At 36.1% G+C, this 15,210-nt stretch overlaps 1 protein-coding gene across 1 annotated transcript; it reads right to left on the reverse strand.

Moving 5' to 3' along the window:
• Window positions 1-1,080: 1,080 nt before the first annotated feature.
• Window positions 1,081-13,781, reverse strand: LOC143596112 (protein NRT1/ PTR FAMILY 5.14-like). The gene is made up of 5 exons (XM_077074971.1): window positions 13,658-13,781; window positions 13,335-13,553; window positions 13,189-13,225; window positions 4,805-5,200; window positions 1,081-1,906 (listed from the first exon to the last, which is right to left on the reverse strand). The coding sequence occupies exons 1-5, from the start codon at window positions 13,779-13,781 to the stop codon at window positions 1,081-1,083; spliced, it is 1,602 nt and encodes a 533-aa protein (XP_076931086.1).
• Between the last annotated feature and the right edge of the window lie 1,429 nt (window positions 13,782-15,210).

Genomic DNA, 15,210 nt, shown 5'->3' on the forward strand with positions numbered 1-15,210 from the left:
TTATCTTAAAAACAAGTAGTTTCCTAGGAAGACTAGGAATAATCATAGCCATTTGATCATGTTAATCTATAGTTGAGATTTAAAATTACCAATAACCGACATAATTTCCTAGAATTGTTCTTTCACCATCATTTGTAATGACAAATGTCAAAATTTTGTTTGTTCTTACCATTCTTAGGAAACTTCTTATTCTTATTTGAACCCTTTTCTATAGCAGACCAACAATGTCTCCCCAGAGGGTCAAAACATTTATCCCCCCATGAGCCGGGAATCAATACCTGAGACTCCTAGAAGGAAACCCTTGTAACACCCCGGCCTCTCGTACCACCAATATTGTCCGCTCTGCCCACGAAGAGCTCACGGATTTGTTTTTGGTTGCCCAAAATGCGTTGGTGATGTTAAGAGGCAGGACATTACTTATGAACCAAGAATCTCTCTTGTCCACGGCCGATGTGGGATAGCCTAAGAGTGGGACGATGTTGTGTTTGCCAAGGGTGTTACAAACAACCCCCCTTTGGACTCATCGTCCTCAATGAGCATGTCCCATCATCCCGAACGGCGCAAGAGTGGCTCTGATACCACCTGTAACACCCCGGCCTCTCGTACCACCAATATTGTCCGCTCTGCCCACGAAGAGCTCACGGATTTGTTTTTGGTTGCCCAAAACTTGTTGGTAATGTTAAGAGGCAGGACATTACTTATGAACCAAGGATCTCTCTTGTCCACGGACGATGTGGGATAGCCTAAGAGTGGGACGATGTTATGTTTGCCAAGGGTGTTACAACCCTATGGAATAACTCTTGACCAGCCCTATCAAAGCAGTGATGGCGAGTAGTTCGTTATATGAGAATGTAAGTACAGACATGGTAAAAATCACCACACAATATTGGAGGCGTTGAAGTATATAATTACAGGATATATAAAAATTAAAGTATGCAAGAATAAACATAAGTTCACAAATTGAGATAATAATGAGTAATTAACAAACTAAACAAGGCGAATCCTATTATCTTGAAATTCAATTTCATCACTATATTCGTGTGTGAAGCTTCAATATTAATACTAATAGTAAGATAATACCTAATCATGTTGGTGTGGATCATCGTGAGACGAGCTGTGGTCTTGGTTCGTGTCCTTGTAGAAACATATCGCAATGCAACAATAAATTATCAAGTTTACTGAGCAAATGCATACCAAAAGTCGATAGTACTTGTCTAAACGAGTGTCGTTGTTTGTTTCTGGATCAAACCAGCTTTTAAGAATTAACATGAGACCAATGTTTGCCAACTTTCCAAGACACATCACAATTTCCATATAGTCCTCACCGTAATTCTTCACGGGTTTATCTACTTGTGACCAGAAAAACGTTAACAACCCACTCTCTGTAAGTCCTTCCATGAATCCTAGCATGATGAACTGCGGCACTAACCAAAGAAAACTTATGGATGTTTCTGCATGCTCATCAGCAAAATTTCGGAGTTCTTTTAGCCTGTGAATCTCTAATTGCCAAGCAAAAGTACAAGATATAATAGAACAAAGCATTCCGACACCAATTTTGAGCTTCTGGTTATGGCGAAAACAAGTCCACTTATATAAAAATGGAATGGCAAAGCATGAGAAATCTTGAATCACATTGTATATCTGGACCGGCATTTTGTCATTATTTTCAAGATTGTCGAATTGTTCGGTATAGAAAGTGCTTCCGACTGCTGATATTAGGGACACCACAAAGAAAGTTCCCCATAACGGAAACATCCTTAACAGGCTTGGAAGTACCTTCAGATCTTCTTTGTAGCACCTATCTCCTTGGTCCATTTCCCCTAGTGGTGATCTTTTGGGTGTAATCCCTTCATTTTCCGGGTTTCTTTCTTGAGATCTTTCTTGTGTAGAGGTATTGGTTGAACATCTACTTAAGAAAACAATATATTGTAGGATTTAGTTTAAAAAAAAAATAAAGTGTCGTATGGAAACATTTGAATCTACACTAAAAGATATATTGTCAAATGAGGGGAATGTTCATGTACATTTTAATCTTAACATGAGAACGTAGGAAATAATACTAATTTATATAAAAATGAGAACGTAAGCAAAATTACTAACTACAATACCAATCTACATAAACAATAATTTATAATAAAAAATAAAAAAAAAACTAAAAATTACAACAAAAGAATCAAAATCAAGAACAAAATAATAACAACATATACCAACAAATACTTATAACAGCAAAAGAAAAAAAAATATAATAATAACAACAAAATATAAATCAACAAATACTTATAACGTCTCATAATCAAAAATTAGCAACTACGAACAAAAAATAACAGCAAACACCTATAAAAATAAACTTAATGATAACAGCAAATTGGTTCTCACCGTTTTCATGTTAAGAATAAAATGCTTTTGATCCTGAAACTGTCAAATGATATTAAGTTTTTTTTTTCTTTTTATAAAGCAAATTTCTTTGTACTATGTGGGACTTGAACCAATGATCTTGGGTGTTTAAGATTTCATCTTTGCCACTGGACCACAAGTCCCAGAACAATATTGCAGTTAAATCATTTAAGGGTGACCATAATCTCGTTTGATCTACTGATAGGCTCCCAAGGTAAATAAAAAAGATAGTTCTCTCTGTATAGAACGAGGGTATTTTCATAGTCATCCATGGGGAAGAGGTCGATCACTGTTTGGCCATGGCAGCGAATGAATCCAATGTTAGAACTGTAACATGTATGTAGGAGGAAGAGTGTAGACTCTTCATGGCAACCAGATATGAGGATGAACCTAAGTGTGGCAATTTTCGTTTCACTATCAATGGTTGTTTATATGTGACAACCACATATTTGACTTTGGTTGCACATCAAAAGGTTTCACAGGAGGTTCCCGTCATGATACTTGTTCCACCTGAGTATGCTTAACTAGTGGAATTCGTCTCTCGTTCATTACCAATAAGCGCGCAAAACACGTAATGATAGGTAAGGTATCCACCTTCTTATCAAGAAAGCTTCACTCTCCTCTCCAACTGATGTTGGATGTTAAGAATATGCCCTTGTGGGTCTAGAGAACATATCAAGTGTGGAGTCACGTAGAGCATGCATTCGTCTTTAAGAAGAAACCGATATGTACTCTAGTTTTTTGTTGACCATCTCTTACCTTTGTTTGTTTTCACAGGCCCGACTTCAAGAACAGTTAAATTTTTTTGCGTAACTTTTTATAGAAATAGGGTTAGAATATCTCAAGTGAGGTTAGAACCCACAACCTTTTGATTAAAAGTCATACCCCTTTACACTAAACCAAACTAGTGGTTGTGTAATTAAGTTTAAACATTATATATATACATATCGTTTTTCATGAAAATATATATATAAATTATAAATAAAAAAATCCAGGCCTGTCGGGGTGTCAGGCCAGGGTTCGTCGACCACCTAGCCCTCCCTTATAGCCGGCCTTGTGTTTTCATTTGTTTTGGTTGTAGCTATTGTAAGAATATATATATAAATATATATATATATATATATTAGTTTGGTAATTGTTGATATGTCATATTACCTTATTATATATTAGTAAGGTAATTGTTGATAGGTCATATTACCTTTAATTAACTAATAAAGGGTTTCCTTTGGGTGTATATAAAGAGAGATAAATATTAACATCATAAACTAATCTCACACACATACAATTTTGTGTGCCTCCTCTCTCTTAAACCGGGTCCCTCTCAAGAACCTCAACACAATTCTTAACTATATATCCTAAAGGGGAACTCGATCAAGCTAACAACTATGTCGTCCACATCATTCTCCGATGCGGTTACTACTCTCAATACTATAACAGGTATGCATATGATTAATGGGTTTATCATACTATCATGTTTTGTATTATTACTATGAGGAATTGATCAACATGTGGTATCAAGAGCAATGTTGTTTAATCGGTTCTTCATGGTTTTCCATTAAATCTGGATTTAAACCGGAAGACTTGAATCTAAAGTCTTGATAAACCCTAATTTTGATATTTTATGTACTTATTGAAATCGGTTTATATATAAACTGTTTAAAACTTTTAGAACCCGATTTCACATTAAAAACCTGTTAAAAAATTATGGTTTTTTGTTGATGCTCTTCGTATTCATCATGGTTTTTTTTTTTCTGAAAATAATACATATTTTGGTTAAAATTCGGATTATGATTGTGTTTTTCCTAAAATAATTGGATAAACAAATCTCTAAAGTTTTTTTGAAATTTGAATAATTACTAAGAATATAAATTTAAAAATTAAACAAATCTTGGAGATAAAATTAATCCCCTAACCAAAATATTATTACCTTAAATAATTTTTGTATTTTAATGCTTACCGAAATCTCGGTTTGACCGAGATCTCATAAAACCAAAATCTCACAAAACTAAGATTTCATCAAAACCGAAATCTCATTAAAACCGAGATCCCATTAGGACCGAAAACTTATTAAAAACCAAAAACCCAATAAAAACCGAGAACAAAAGTGTTGACCGATAACTCATAAGTTGACCGAGAACTCATAAAGGTTAACCGAGAACTCATAATTTAAAGATATGCCATTGTGGGTCTAGAGAACATATCAAGTGTGGAGTCATGTAGAGGATGCATTCGTCTTTAAGAAGAAACCGATATGTACTCTAGTTTTTTGTTGACCATCTCTTACCTTTGTGTTGTTTTCATTTGTTATGGTTGTAGCTATTTAATGAGGGTAAAACATTTTTTAATAAGTGTTTTAACATTCCAACTCTTTTTGTGAGTGTGTGATACTGATATAACCAACAAATATTACTGTGACTTGGATTTAAGTAGCTCGTGAATGCGAGCACGAATCACCCTGAAGAAGATCACAATGGGTCTGTGAGTTAATTCGCCTTGATGATACAAACCATGTCCTTTACAAAAGATCATCAAGGTGGCTGTCATTGAGATTAAGAAAGTCCAGAACGAACTCTTCCAAGTTGTATGAGCTCCCCCAAGAGAATCCATGGCAACCCACATTGTTGCTGAAATGGAACCAGAGGCAGATGCTATATTCCACCACAATGTTGCTCGTGCATAAGATCGCTCTTTGTTTCGATTTTCTGATTTGTCAACTTCATTAACCAAATCATTAAATACGTTTTCTAAGAGATTATCTCCTGATCTTCCAAGAGCTAAGAGAACTAGTATGATCACAACAAGCCATGTTGATCGATGTCGAAAGGTCAATCAAAAACATTTATAAATTACCTTTACTAGCAAGGGCAAGTAAGATGTCGAATCCACAGGGAATCAGTGGAAAGTGCTAATCAAGTTCATACTTTATAAAATATTAAACTAAGTGGACAGACGATGTCAAGTGGTTTAAATATTGTTTGGTTGTAAAACAATTAAGAGAAAGATAACCAACTCCAGGTTTCAGGTTGTGAAGCAGACTAGACCAATTGATTAAACTTCTTTGGAAAATTCATTTGATTACACCTATAATCAAAAGACTAGATATTTGACCTTACTGATTGACAGAACTTAATCCAAACAATTGGTTTGGATGAATAATAACCTAATTGATTACCAGTTTTAAGGTTTGATAAATGTAATTGATTTAATGGTAAATGATAAACGGGCCAATGACTCAAAGAACTTAATCCTAAAAGTTGATGACCACAAATCAGTAAACTGATAAAAACACAAAACATTCAATTACAAAAAATTGTTGAATGCATAATCAAATATAAAGATTCAACTAACCGAATGATTAACCAAATCCAAATCCAATATTAAGGTTCAAAACCAAAAAGACTAACCACAAACACAACCCTACGCCCGGAGATGGTCACAAAAGGTTTAGCCTAGCATATGCATCTTGAAGATCTTGATTCTTGGTTAAGATGATGATAACATGGATGATTGTGGTGAGTGGTAGGTGTTAGGATGGTGTATGATAGCCTCCAAGACGTCCCAAAACTGATGGTTATTGAATTGAGTCGACCGTAGGGTTTTTGGGTTTAAATATGGAAGAAAAATCACCAAAATCCCTTTTTCCGTCAGACCAGACCGTAAGCTATTGTCTGGCCACCGTAAGCTACGGTCAGACCGTAAGCTACGGTCTGGTCAATCTGCTTTACGGTCCTGCTCTAAACTGTTTTCTTCATAAAATCTTCGTTTCAACTCCGTTTTCCTCCCCGTTTGCGGCCACGTCTTCATATTTCAATTTTCTATCATCTCATAGATCATCACTTTAATTTCCACTCCATCATGAATGCTCCAAATTTGCTTCTTTAAGCTCCAATAAGCTCCGTTAAGCTCCGCACACCTGTAAACAAAACCTATCAAAGTATTTGTGTTCGATACATATTAACAAGTAAAACACACAATATAAAACACTTAAAGCATGTAATTTTACCCACACATAACATCCCCAATCTTATCATTTGCTTGCCCTCAAGCAAACTCTCATGCAATACATACACCTCGATCAACGGTTCATCAATTATCAGTATTAATACTAGTGAGGTATAAGGTCATACCCAATTCCCAAGAACTGACACTGTTAAGGTTGATAACCCACCAAATAATTTAATGATACATTTTAAAACTATGAAACCGCCCAAACGAGTGTACTTTGTTTCCGGTTAAGGCACACATGTTCATACCCCTCATAATATAATATCTCTTCACTCGGTTTAATATCTGAACCAACAAAAAAATGTGCTAGTATCTCCCTGCCCTCTATACCAAGTATGAACACGATGTAATAAGCTTGGAAGCAAGTTATATCTCCACCCATTACCCACCTGTTGCATAGAGAAAAGAACTAAGGGTTTTGTTGTGGCTTAGGTTAGGGTGTGGAAGCGGATTTATTTAGTGACTTATGGTGGATGAAACCCAATTTATTGACACCAACAAAAAAACGTACAAACAAACTCACTAACTATTATTTACAACCAATAACGACTTTAAACACGAACTCTTTTTGAGTTTTTCTTTAATTCTTTTTTCTTTTTTTTTTTCTTTTTTTTCAATTTTTTTTAACTGACAAATACTAACATCAATATACACAAACAACTGACCCGAGACATACGTACATTGTGTACTATGCTCGACAAACAACTTAAATACAACTCTTAACATACCAAGTTTCATCCACAGGGTTAAAAATAATAAAGGCCAAGGCAAACACGGCTTGTAATGTGGGTTAAAACAAACGAAAGGGAAAAGACACAAACTTGGCTCCTAAGGGATAATGTAGGGTAGGGAGTATTATTATTTTTTTTTTATTTTTTTTATTAGGCCAATATGTATGGCCCAGTTACCGGTAGCCCTACTTTCGTGTTGGATTTACTCATAAACGCAGTTCTAAATATCAGAGTTAATTAAAACATTCGCGGAATATAAAAGCTTTCATAAAACATTTCATAACAAAACACGTCTTGTCTTAAAACATCATTTTGTCTTTCAAAATAAACGAAACATTAAACTTAAACGTCTTGAGTCTTCCGATGCCAGCCTCTTATTCAGTGCCACGTGTCTCCTCAAGCGAGCTGCCTCATCCTACTCACCTGCGTGCATACTAAAAGTCAGCTACGCTGAGTGAGTTCTAGTTAATCATACACTATACAATACACATAAACTTATTTTCTTTCATTCATACTTTCATACTTTCATACTTTCTTTTGTATTAACTTACTTTCATATCTTACGTTATAAAGAGCATTACGCCCTACATTCCTCGAGTATTATTAGCGCTCGGTACCCTCCTTCCTCGAGTATTATTAGGGCTCGGTACCCTCCTTCCTCGAGTATTATTAGGGCTCGGTACCCTCTTTCTTCGAGTATTATTAGGGCTCGGTACCCTCTTTCCTCGAATATTAGTAGGGTTCAGTTCCCTAGTTCTCGAATATTAGTAGGGTTCGATTCCTTCTTCGTTACCATACAACCATACATCATACCTCGAGTATTATTAGGGCTTGGTACCCTCTTTCCTCGAATATTAGTAGGGTTCGGTTCCCTAGTTCTCGAATATTAGTAGGGTTCGATTCCCTCTTCGTTACCATACAACCATACATCATACCTCGAGTATTATTAGGGCCCGGTACCCTCTTCGTAACCATACAACCATCCTTTCCTTCTTTTATTAACTTTATCACATTCATACACATAAAGCATACATATCATACTTACCTTATACTTAGCGTTACAACCTGACAGTACGTGCAATATCCGAAGATCGTTCACGTACCGTCAAGCCATCATTCATACATATCACATTATTCACATAAGGCATACACTTATCTCTTAGGATAAACGTATTAACAAACATATCGAGTATGCACACAGCCCCGAAAACATAACACATAAATGGGGCTAGAAACTCACCTGAATCCTGTTACGCTCTCCGTTAATAGTTATTCCCTTCTTGAGCTGTGCACGGCTAACCGTATAATATTTACACGTATTAATTAACTATCACTACTCATATCATCTTTCTAGTCTTAACTACTACCCACAACGAACGGGGGTCCGGGGGCAGCGCCCCTGGCAGCGGGGTCTAGGGGCGGCAGCCCCTAGCAGGGTCCAAGGGGCAGAGCCCCTGGCTGGGGTCAGCTTGGAAAAATTTTATTTCCATTAATTGTCTTAACACATTTTTCATTAGGTTTTTAATTTATTTTCTAAGCGAACTTAACTTTTGGCGAAGTTAAACCTTAAGCGAACTTAGCTTTAGGCGAAGTTATCATTTAGGCGAACTTGGCCGTAGGCGAAGTTATCAGTTAGGCGAACTTGGCCGTAGGCGAAGTTATCAATTAGGCGAACTTGGCCGTAGGCGAAGTTACCAGTTAGGCGAACTTGGCCGTAGGCGAAGTTAAGCTTTGAAGGCGAAGTTGCCCAGTTCGCAGGCGAAGTTGCCTAGTTCAGCTACGGGTTTGGTTTTTATCAAGCATTTTGGCGATTTTAATACCCTTGTTATGGTTCGACATCACCCACTAACGTTCCCTAACCATTTTCGGTCGTATATATATCCCGTAAATACTATAAAGCTTGGATCTTTAAGCTTAAGGACATTCAAAAGGCTAAACGTTCAATAAAACGTAAACTTTAAAGGTCAAGAACATACCTTTAGCGCTCGTTCGATCTTGGTTAGCTTGTTTATGCACTCTAGATCTCGTGTAATAAGATCTAATACCAACTAACGTTTACTCTCTCTCGGGTCTTGCTCGTTTATGGTGTGTGTGTGTGTTTGGAGTGTGTAGAGATTATGATGGAAATGAAATGAGGGTTTAGGGTTTTAGCTTGGTTTAGGGGATATTTATATCCCTTAAAGCCCATGGACCTAAGGCCCATTCTCATTTAACCCATCTCAATTAATCTAAGTCCATGATCCGTTCTTTACTCGATATTAATTAATTAATAACGCGAAATCACTAAACGTAACTTTCTTTATTTAACATTATAAATTTTAGGATGTTACACAATATAAAGTAGGTTTTCTACAGTCCTATTTCTCTATACAGGTGGTGGTATTAAGATCTCGAAATGCATGAGACAACCAAGTTCTAGATATCATGGACATACTGGTTACTCTCTATAATGGCACTCAAATGACATGTGTATATACTATATATTATATGTGTATTATATATAAGGCAAATCTTACACACGTACCGGAGGAATTAGGCTGCCGATATGAAACATGTGTACCTGTCCCCATGACTCGTTATCCCCATCTAAACGGTTCATTTTAATTGTCCAATTTTTGAAAAACATTTGCATGGGAAGATTTTCGAGAAGCTTAAAAACTGACCATGACCAAAGACACTCTACTTGGCATTAATACTAACAATTAACAAATTACAATTTCGGCTTTTGCGCAAAATCAAGCTACTCTTAAGGCTAAAATTTTTTAATTTCTCCATATTTTTCCATCCCCACGCTTGAGATTTACATTGCCCACAATGTAACTCATATTTTCAAAAACAGATGCAAACACGGGATATTCATACCAATTGCAATTCAAGGGACAACCAATTACCCATCTCCGGATTTAAATAAAGTTGCATACCATAAAATAAACATAAAGTTTTAAGCAAACATAACATACACACCACCCACACGACCAAAAGGTTCATCACGCCACCCAACCACCCATAAACACAATTATTAAATAGTCAACAACAAATAAAAGATAGGGAGAGACACATGGACCTGATTTAAATCTCTTATGTCAAACGGGTCCTGCTGATGAGTACTTTTGCAACCTTGACCTACACTTCTTGAATATGATATGACAATATCTACTTCATCGAATGTTGACACAACCACCATGAACTTCCCCACACTTAGGGTTCACTATGACCATAAAACACAAACAAAAAGTAACACGCAAAAAGAAAACCAAAAATAAAGAAAACAAAACAAAAAAAAAGGTCGGGTTGCCTCCCGGTCAGCGGTAAGTTTTTGTTAAGGTCTTCAGCCAGACCGCTACCTCATTTTGCGGTTATGGTGGTCGCATGGAACATTTACCTACTGAGTTTCCTATAAAAACACGGTAGTTGACACGCCTCGGTTCTACTTCATTCTTCATGTTCAGCATGTCCGATAAACCAAAGCGGGTCGATGTAAATGCATATCTACCTTCAGAATTTCCAGCATATGCTCTGTAGTGAAGACGTCGAGCCCACACACTCTTTCTTATCTTCGAAACATCAAATATTGAACGGGGCCGATCTGAGCATTTTCCAACTGAGTTTCCCGTGTATGCTCGGTAGTTGAGGTGTTGGGACTATACCTTATTTCTCATGGTTGACATGTCTATAGAGCCCACATGACCCCACTTTTTACCATTCTTCCCACTATTCTTCACATTCACCTTCTCTTTATTCGAGTTCAAATCATCATCCCCTACTTTATCAATATGAATAATGTGTAATAAAAGATTATCGGGATGATTTGAAACTATCTTAGTCTCTGCTTTTTCTACTGATATCTCTTCATCCGGGTCTAGGCATTCAATTCTATGCTCCAACAAGTTTGGATCATGTCCTTCAACTTCATAATCAGCAACTATAACCGTTGCATTCGATGGCTCTTCAGTAACTGGAGGAATTGGTGTAGTATTAGTCTCCATAACCACATCCTCAACTTCATTTTCTGATTGATCAAGATCCTCTTCTATCACTTCCTCATCAATCATGGCACCACTAGCCAACTTTTCTTGTTCTCATTCAATTAGAGCCACCTCTTCTAATAGTCGACTCACCAGTTTATCTTGGGCAGCATTAGACGTTTCTTGGAGTTCTAACCTCTGATTTAAAGCCTGATTGTGAGCTTCCTGATCTCTCTTCATCTCTTTCAGAAAATCCATAACGTCTTTCCAAGACACTTCTTTGTTACCCGAGGAATCTTCTTGATCTTGCTGATAATTTCTTTGATATGTACCACCATGATTATAATATTGAGGGTCATCCTCGTATATTGGTTGATGATGTTCATGGTAGTTGTAGTCCTCCTCCTCTTGATAACTTACAAAACTTGGCATATCGGACCCATCACTATCATACTCCGAATCATCCTCAAACTGGTAACAATTAATTCTCTTTTGAGATTGAGACCTTCTTTGATACGAGTTTTCATGGTTACTTGTCGTTGACCCAAAATAACCCTTATAATCAGATTGAGGCGATGAATAATTTTGGTACTGCATGTTGAGACCCTGTTGGTTGAAGTTCCTTTGGTTATCTGACTCGTAGAAGCCTTGAGAGTTTGGTGAAGGTGGGCCATGATATGAATGTGTACGGTACGAGTCATCGTCCTCCACGGCCTTATATCCTTAATGTGGGTTATAGGCCCAACTCCACGTCATCTTGAGTTACCTACACACATAAGACAAACAAATACCAAGCGTAAAATCAACGAAGAAACAATTAAAAACAAAAACAAAAAATTAAGCTAAACTAGCACTTTTTGCGTTGATTCCCTGGCAATGGCGCCATTTTGATCAATGTCTAAAGGTCAATCAAAAACATTTATAAATTACCTTTACTAACAAGGGCAAGTAAGGTGTCGAATCCACAAGGAATCAGTGGAAAGTGCTAATCAAGTTCATACTTTATAAAATATTAAACTAAGTGGACAGACGATGTCAAGCGGTTTAAATATTGTTTGGTTGTAAAACAATTAAGAGAAAGATAACCAACTCCAGGTTTCAGGTTGTGAAGCAGACTAGACCAATTGATTAAACTTCTTTGGAAAATTCATTTGATTACACCTATAATCAAAAGACTAGATATTTGACCTTACTGATTGACAGAACTTAATCCAAACAATTGGTTTGGATGAATAATAACCTAATTGATTACCAGTTTTAAGGTTGATAAATGTAAGTGATTTAATGGTAAATGATTAGCGGGCCAATGAATCAAAGAACTTAATCCTAAAAGTTGATGACCACAAATCAATAAACTGATAAAAACACAAAACATTCAATTACAAAAAAACTGTTGAATGCATAAACAAATGTAAAGATTCAACTAACCGAATGATTAACCAAATCCAAATCCAAATCCAAATCCAATATTAAGGTTCAAAACCAAAAAGTCTAACCACAAACACAACCCTACGCCCGGAGATGGTCACAAAAGGTTTAGCCTAGCATATGCATCTTGAAGATCTTGATTCTTGGTTGAGATGATGATAACATGGATGATTGTGGTGAGTGGTAGGTGTTAGGATGGTGTATGATAGCCTCCAAGACGTCCCAAAACTGATGGTTATTGAATTGAGTCAACCTTAGGGTTTTTGGGCTTAAATATGGAAGAAAAATCACCAAAATCCCTTTTTCCGTCAGACCAGACCATAAGCTACGGTCAGACCGTAAGCTACGGTCTGGTCAATCTGCTTTACGGTCCTGCTAGGCCAAAACTGTTGTCTTCATAAAATCTTTGTTTCAACTCCGTTTTCCTCCCCGTTTGCGGCCACGTCTTCGTATTTCAATTCTCTGTCATCTCATAGATCATCACTTTAATTTCCACTCCATCATAAATGTTCCAAATTAGCTTCTTTAAGCTCCAATAAGCTCCGTTAAGCTCCGCACACCTCTAAACATAAAATCTATCAAAGTATTTGTGTTCGATACATATAAACAAGGAAAACACACAATATAAAACACTTAAAGCATGTACTTTTACCCACACATCACATGTCACATCGTACGGATTGAATATCAACAATAATATCACTCCCCGTAGTAGCAAGAGACATGTGATTACAAGCATATATTATATTGGAACAGCCTAAAAAAAGCTAACAAAGATAATTCTCAAATAATCCGGATGAATTTGTCACACTTACACTTATGAATGCAGTGGTTGAAAACATAAGTGTTCGGAATCGTCCCACATATGAATCAGCCAATTGAGCCATGATTATCACGAAAAGCGATGATAATGATTCTTGAATGTTTGAGAGAACTGTAGACCTTACAAAAGGTTCATTGTGGTCTACCAAGTACCACATAAGATTGTCCACAATCGCGTAGTATGTTAAGGAACGACTAAACACCAAACCTACATGCCCAACACATTGAAGTAGGTTGATATATACCGAAACATAGCTTTTATAATCAAACACGAAAACACATAACACTAGTCGGATATGAAACTGAACTTACCAATGACAAAGAGGAGACGATGATCGTAGATAATTTTGTAATTTCTTTTGCAGAATATATAAACAAGAGTAGAAACAATTAAGACCCCCAAAATTGAATAGGAAATGATGAGCGTAAGGTCCATTGAATATTATAAGATCAACTAGATTGCTTCTTGGGAATGCAGTTTGTTTGTGTATTTTACATTCTTAATGGTAAACACCATGTTCTGTATATCACAGTTCCACAACTCATGTTTCACATGTTGTCCTTTCTACACACTAACTAACAATCATTCTCCACTTTTAAAAGCTCATGGTAAATATAATGTTAACATAAACACAAGTTAAAGTGACCGTGTCAAAGACCGGAAAATATATATGTAACACTTCGGATGTCATACATATATGACTTAGATATCTTTCTGAATCACGAAGATTTCGTTTTCAGATTAAGTATTTCACGGGTAATGTAACTAAATAATCGGATAAGACAAAAAAATTATTTTCAAGAAGTTTTAATATGTGAAATTCGAATGAATTCGATAATTTTAATTAGGCTAAGTGATAGAAGCCAAATTCAAGATTGGCGATCTCCGACTGAAATTAAGAAACTAAATAAAAATATAAAGATACTTGTTGCAATTTTCTCTTTTTTTCATTACTAAATTGAAATGTCTTTTTATAGGCTACAATGCAAATGAAATAAGCTACACCCACTACTCCACTACTACACCTAAGTTAAAGGAAACGTGCATTTAGGAAAAACAAAATAACAAACATGCATGCAAAGAAAAGGGAAACATGGAACATGGATAAAATAAATGTTGGTGCAATAGGCTACGGGTTGGTTATGGACGGGTCATGGAGGATGGATCGTATCTCTAAGTGATTTCCTTTATAGACGTGTCAAATCAACACAAATTTAGGTTGGGTGAAATGTCACATTCAGAGACTGATAAGGTATACTCGAATCGTTATATACAAATACCAATTGACAAGGTTTGTGGCTTCAAAATGAGTTATTTAGGCAAGGAGATTTTTTTATGGTAACTTACACACCTTAAACTCTACTTTAAATTTATACCTTTGTGTAACATTCTAAAAATTTTGTTTCAAATTTGACAACTTAGAAAGATAAATGACCCAGAATATGTGATGGAAAATTTGAAATAAGGAAATGGGTTTATCTCATACTATAGGTCCTTGGCAACGCTCAAACATAAATCAGTGAATTGCACTGATCATAATAAAGGTGAATACGTCTAATCTTTTTATAATCATAATATAAGCGATTCATTTATACAAAAGTTTGCATGAGATTACAAATTCCTAAAACTTTAGTATATGTTGGCATCAAGCTAGTTATACTTATGCCTGGATCCTTACATATGTAGGTAGAGGGTAAGCATACCATGACACGCGTAGTACAAGTTTCCGTCTCGTTGAGCCGGTCTATAAGGTTGTGATGGCTTGACTAATGTGATATATGTAATCATTTTTATATATTTACTATATGCATGAAGTGTTAATTTGATTGAAGTTAATTTCAAGTTGTAAAGCTGTAAAGTAACA

The sequence above is a fragment of the Bidens hawaiensis genome, unplaced genomic scaffold (genome assembly GCF_021521415.1).
Source record: "Bidens hawaiensis isolate Kalapana, Puna unplaced genomic scaffold, B.hawaiensis_p1.1 tig00046081_1, whole genome shotgun sequence".
Classification (NCBI taxonomy): Eukaryota; Viridiplantae; Streptophyta; class Magnoliopsida; order Asterales; family Asteraceae; genus Bidens; species Bidens hawaiensis.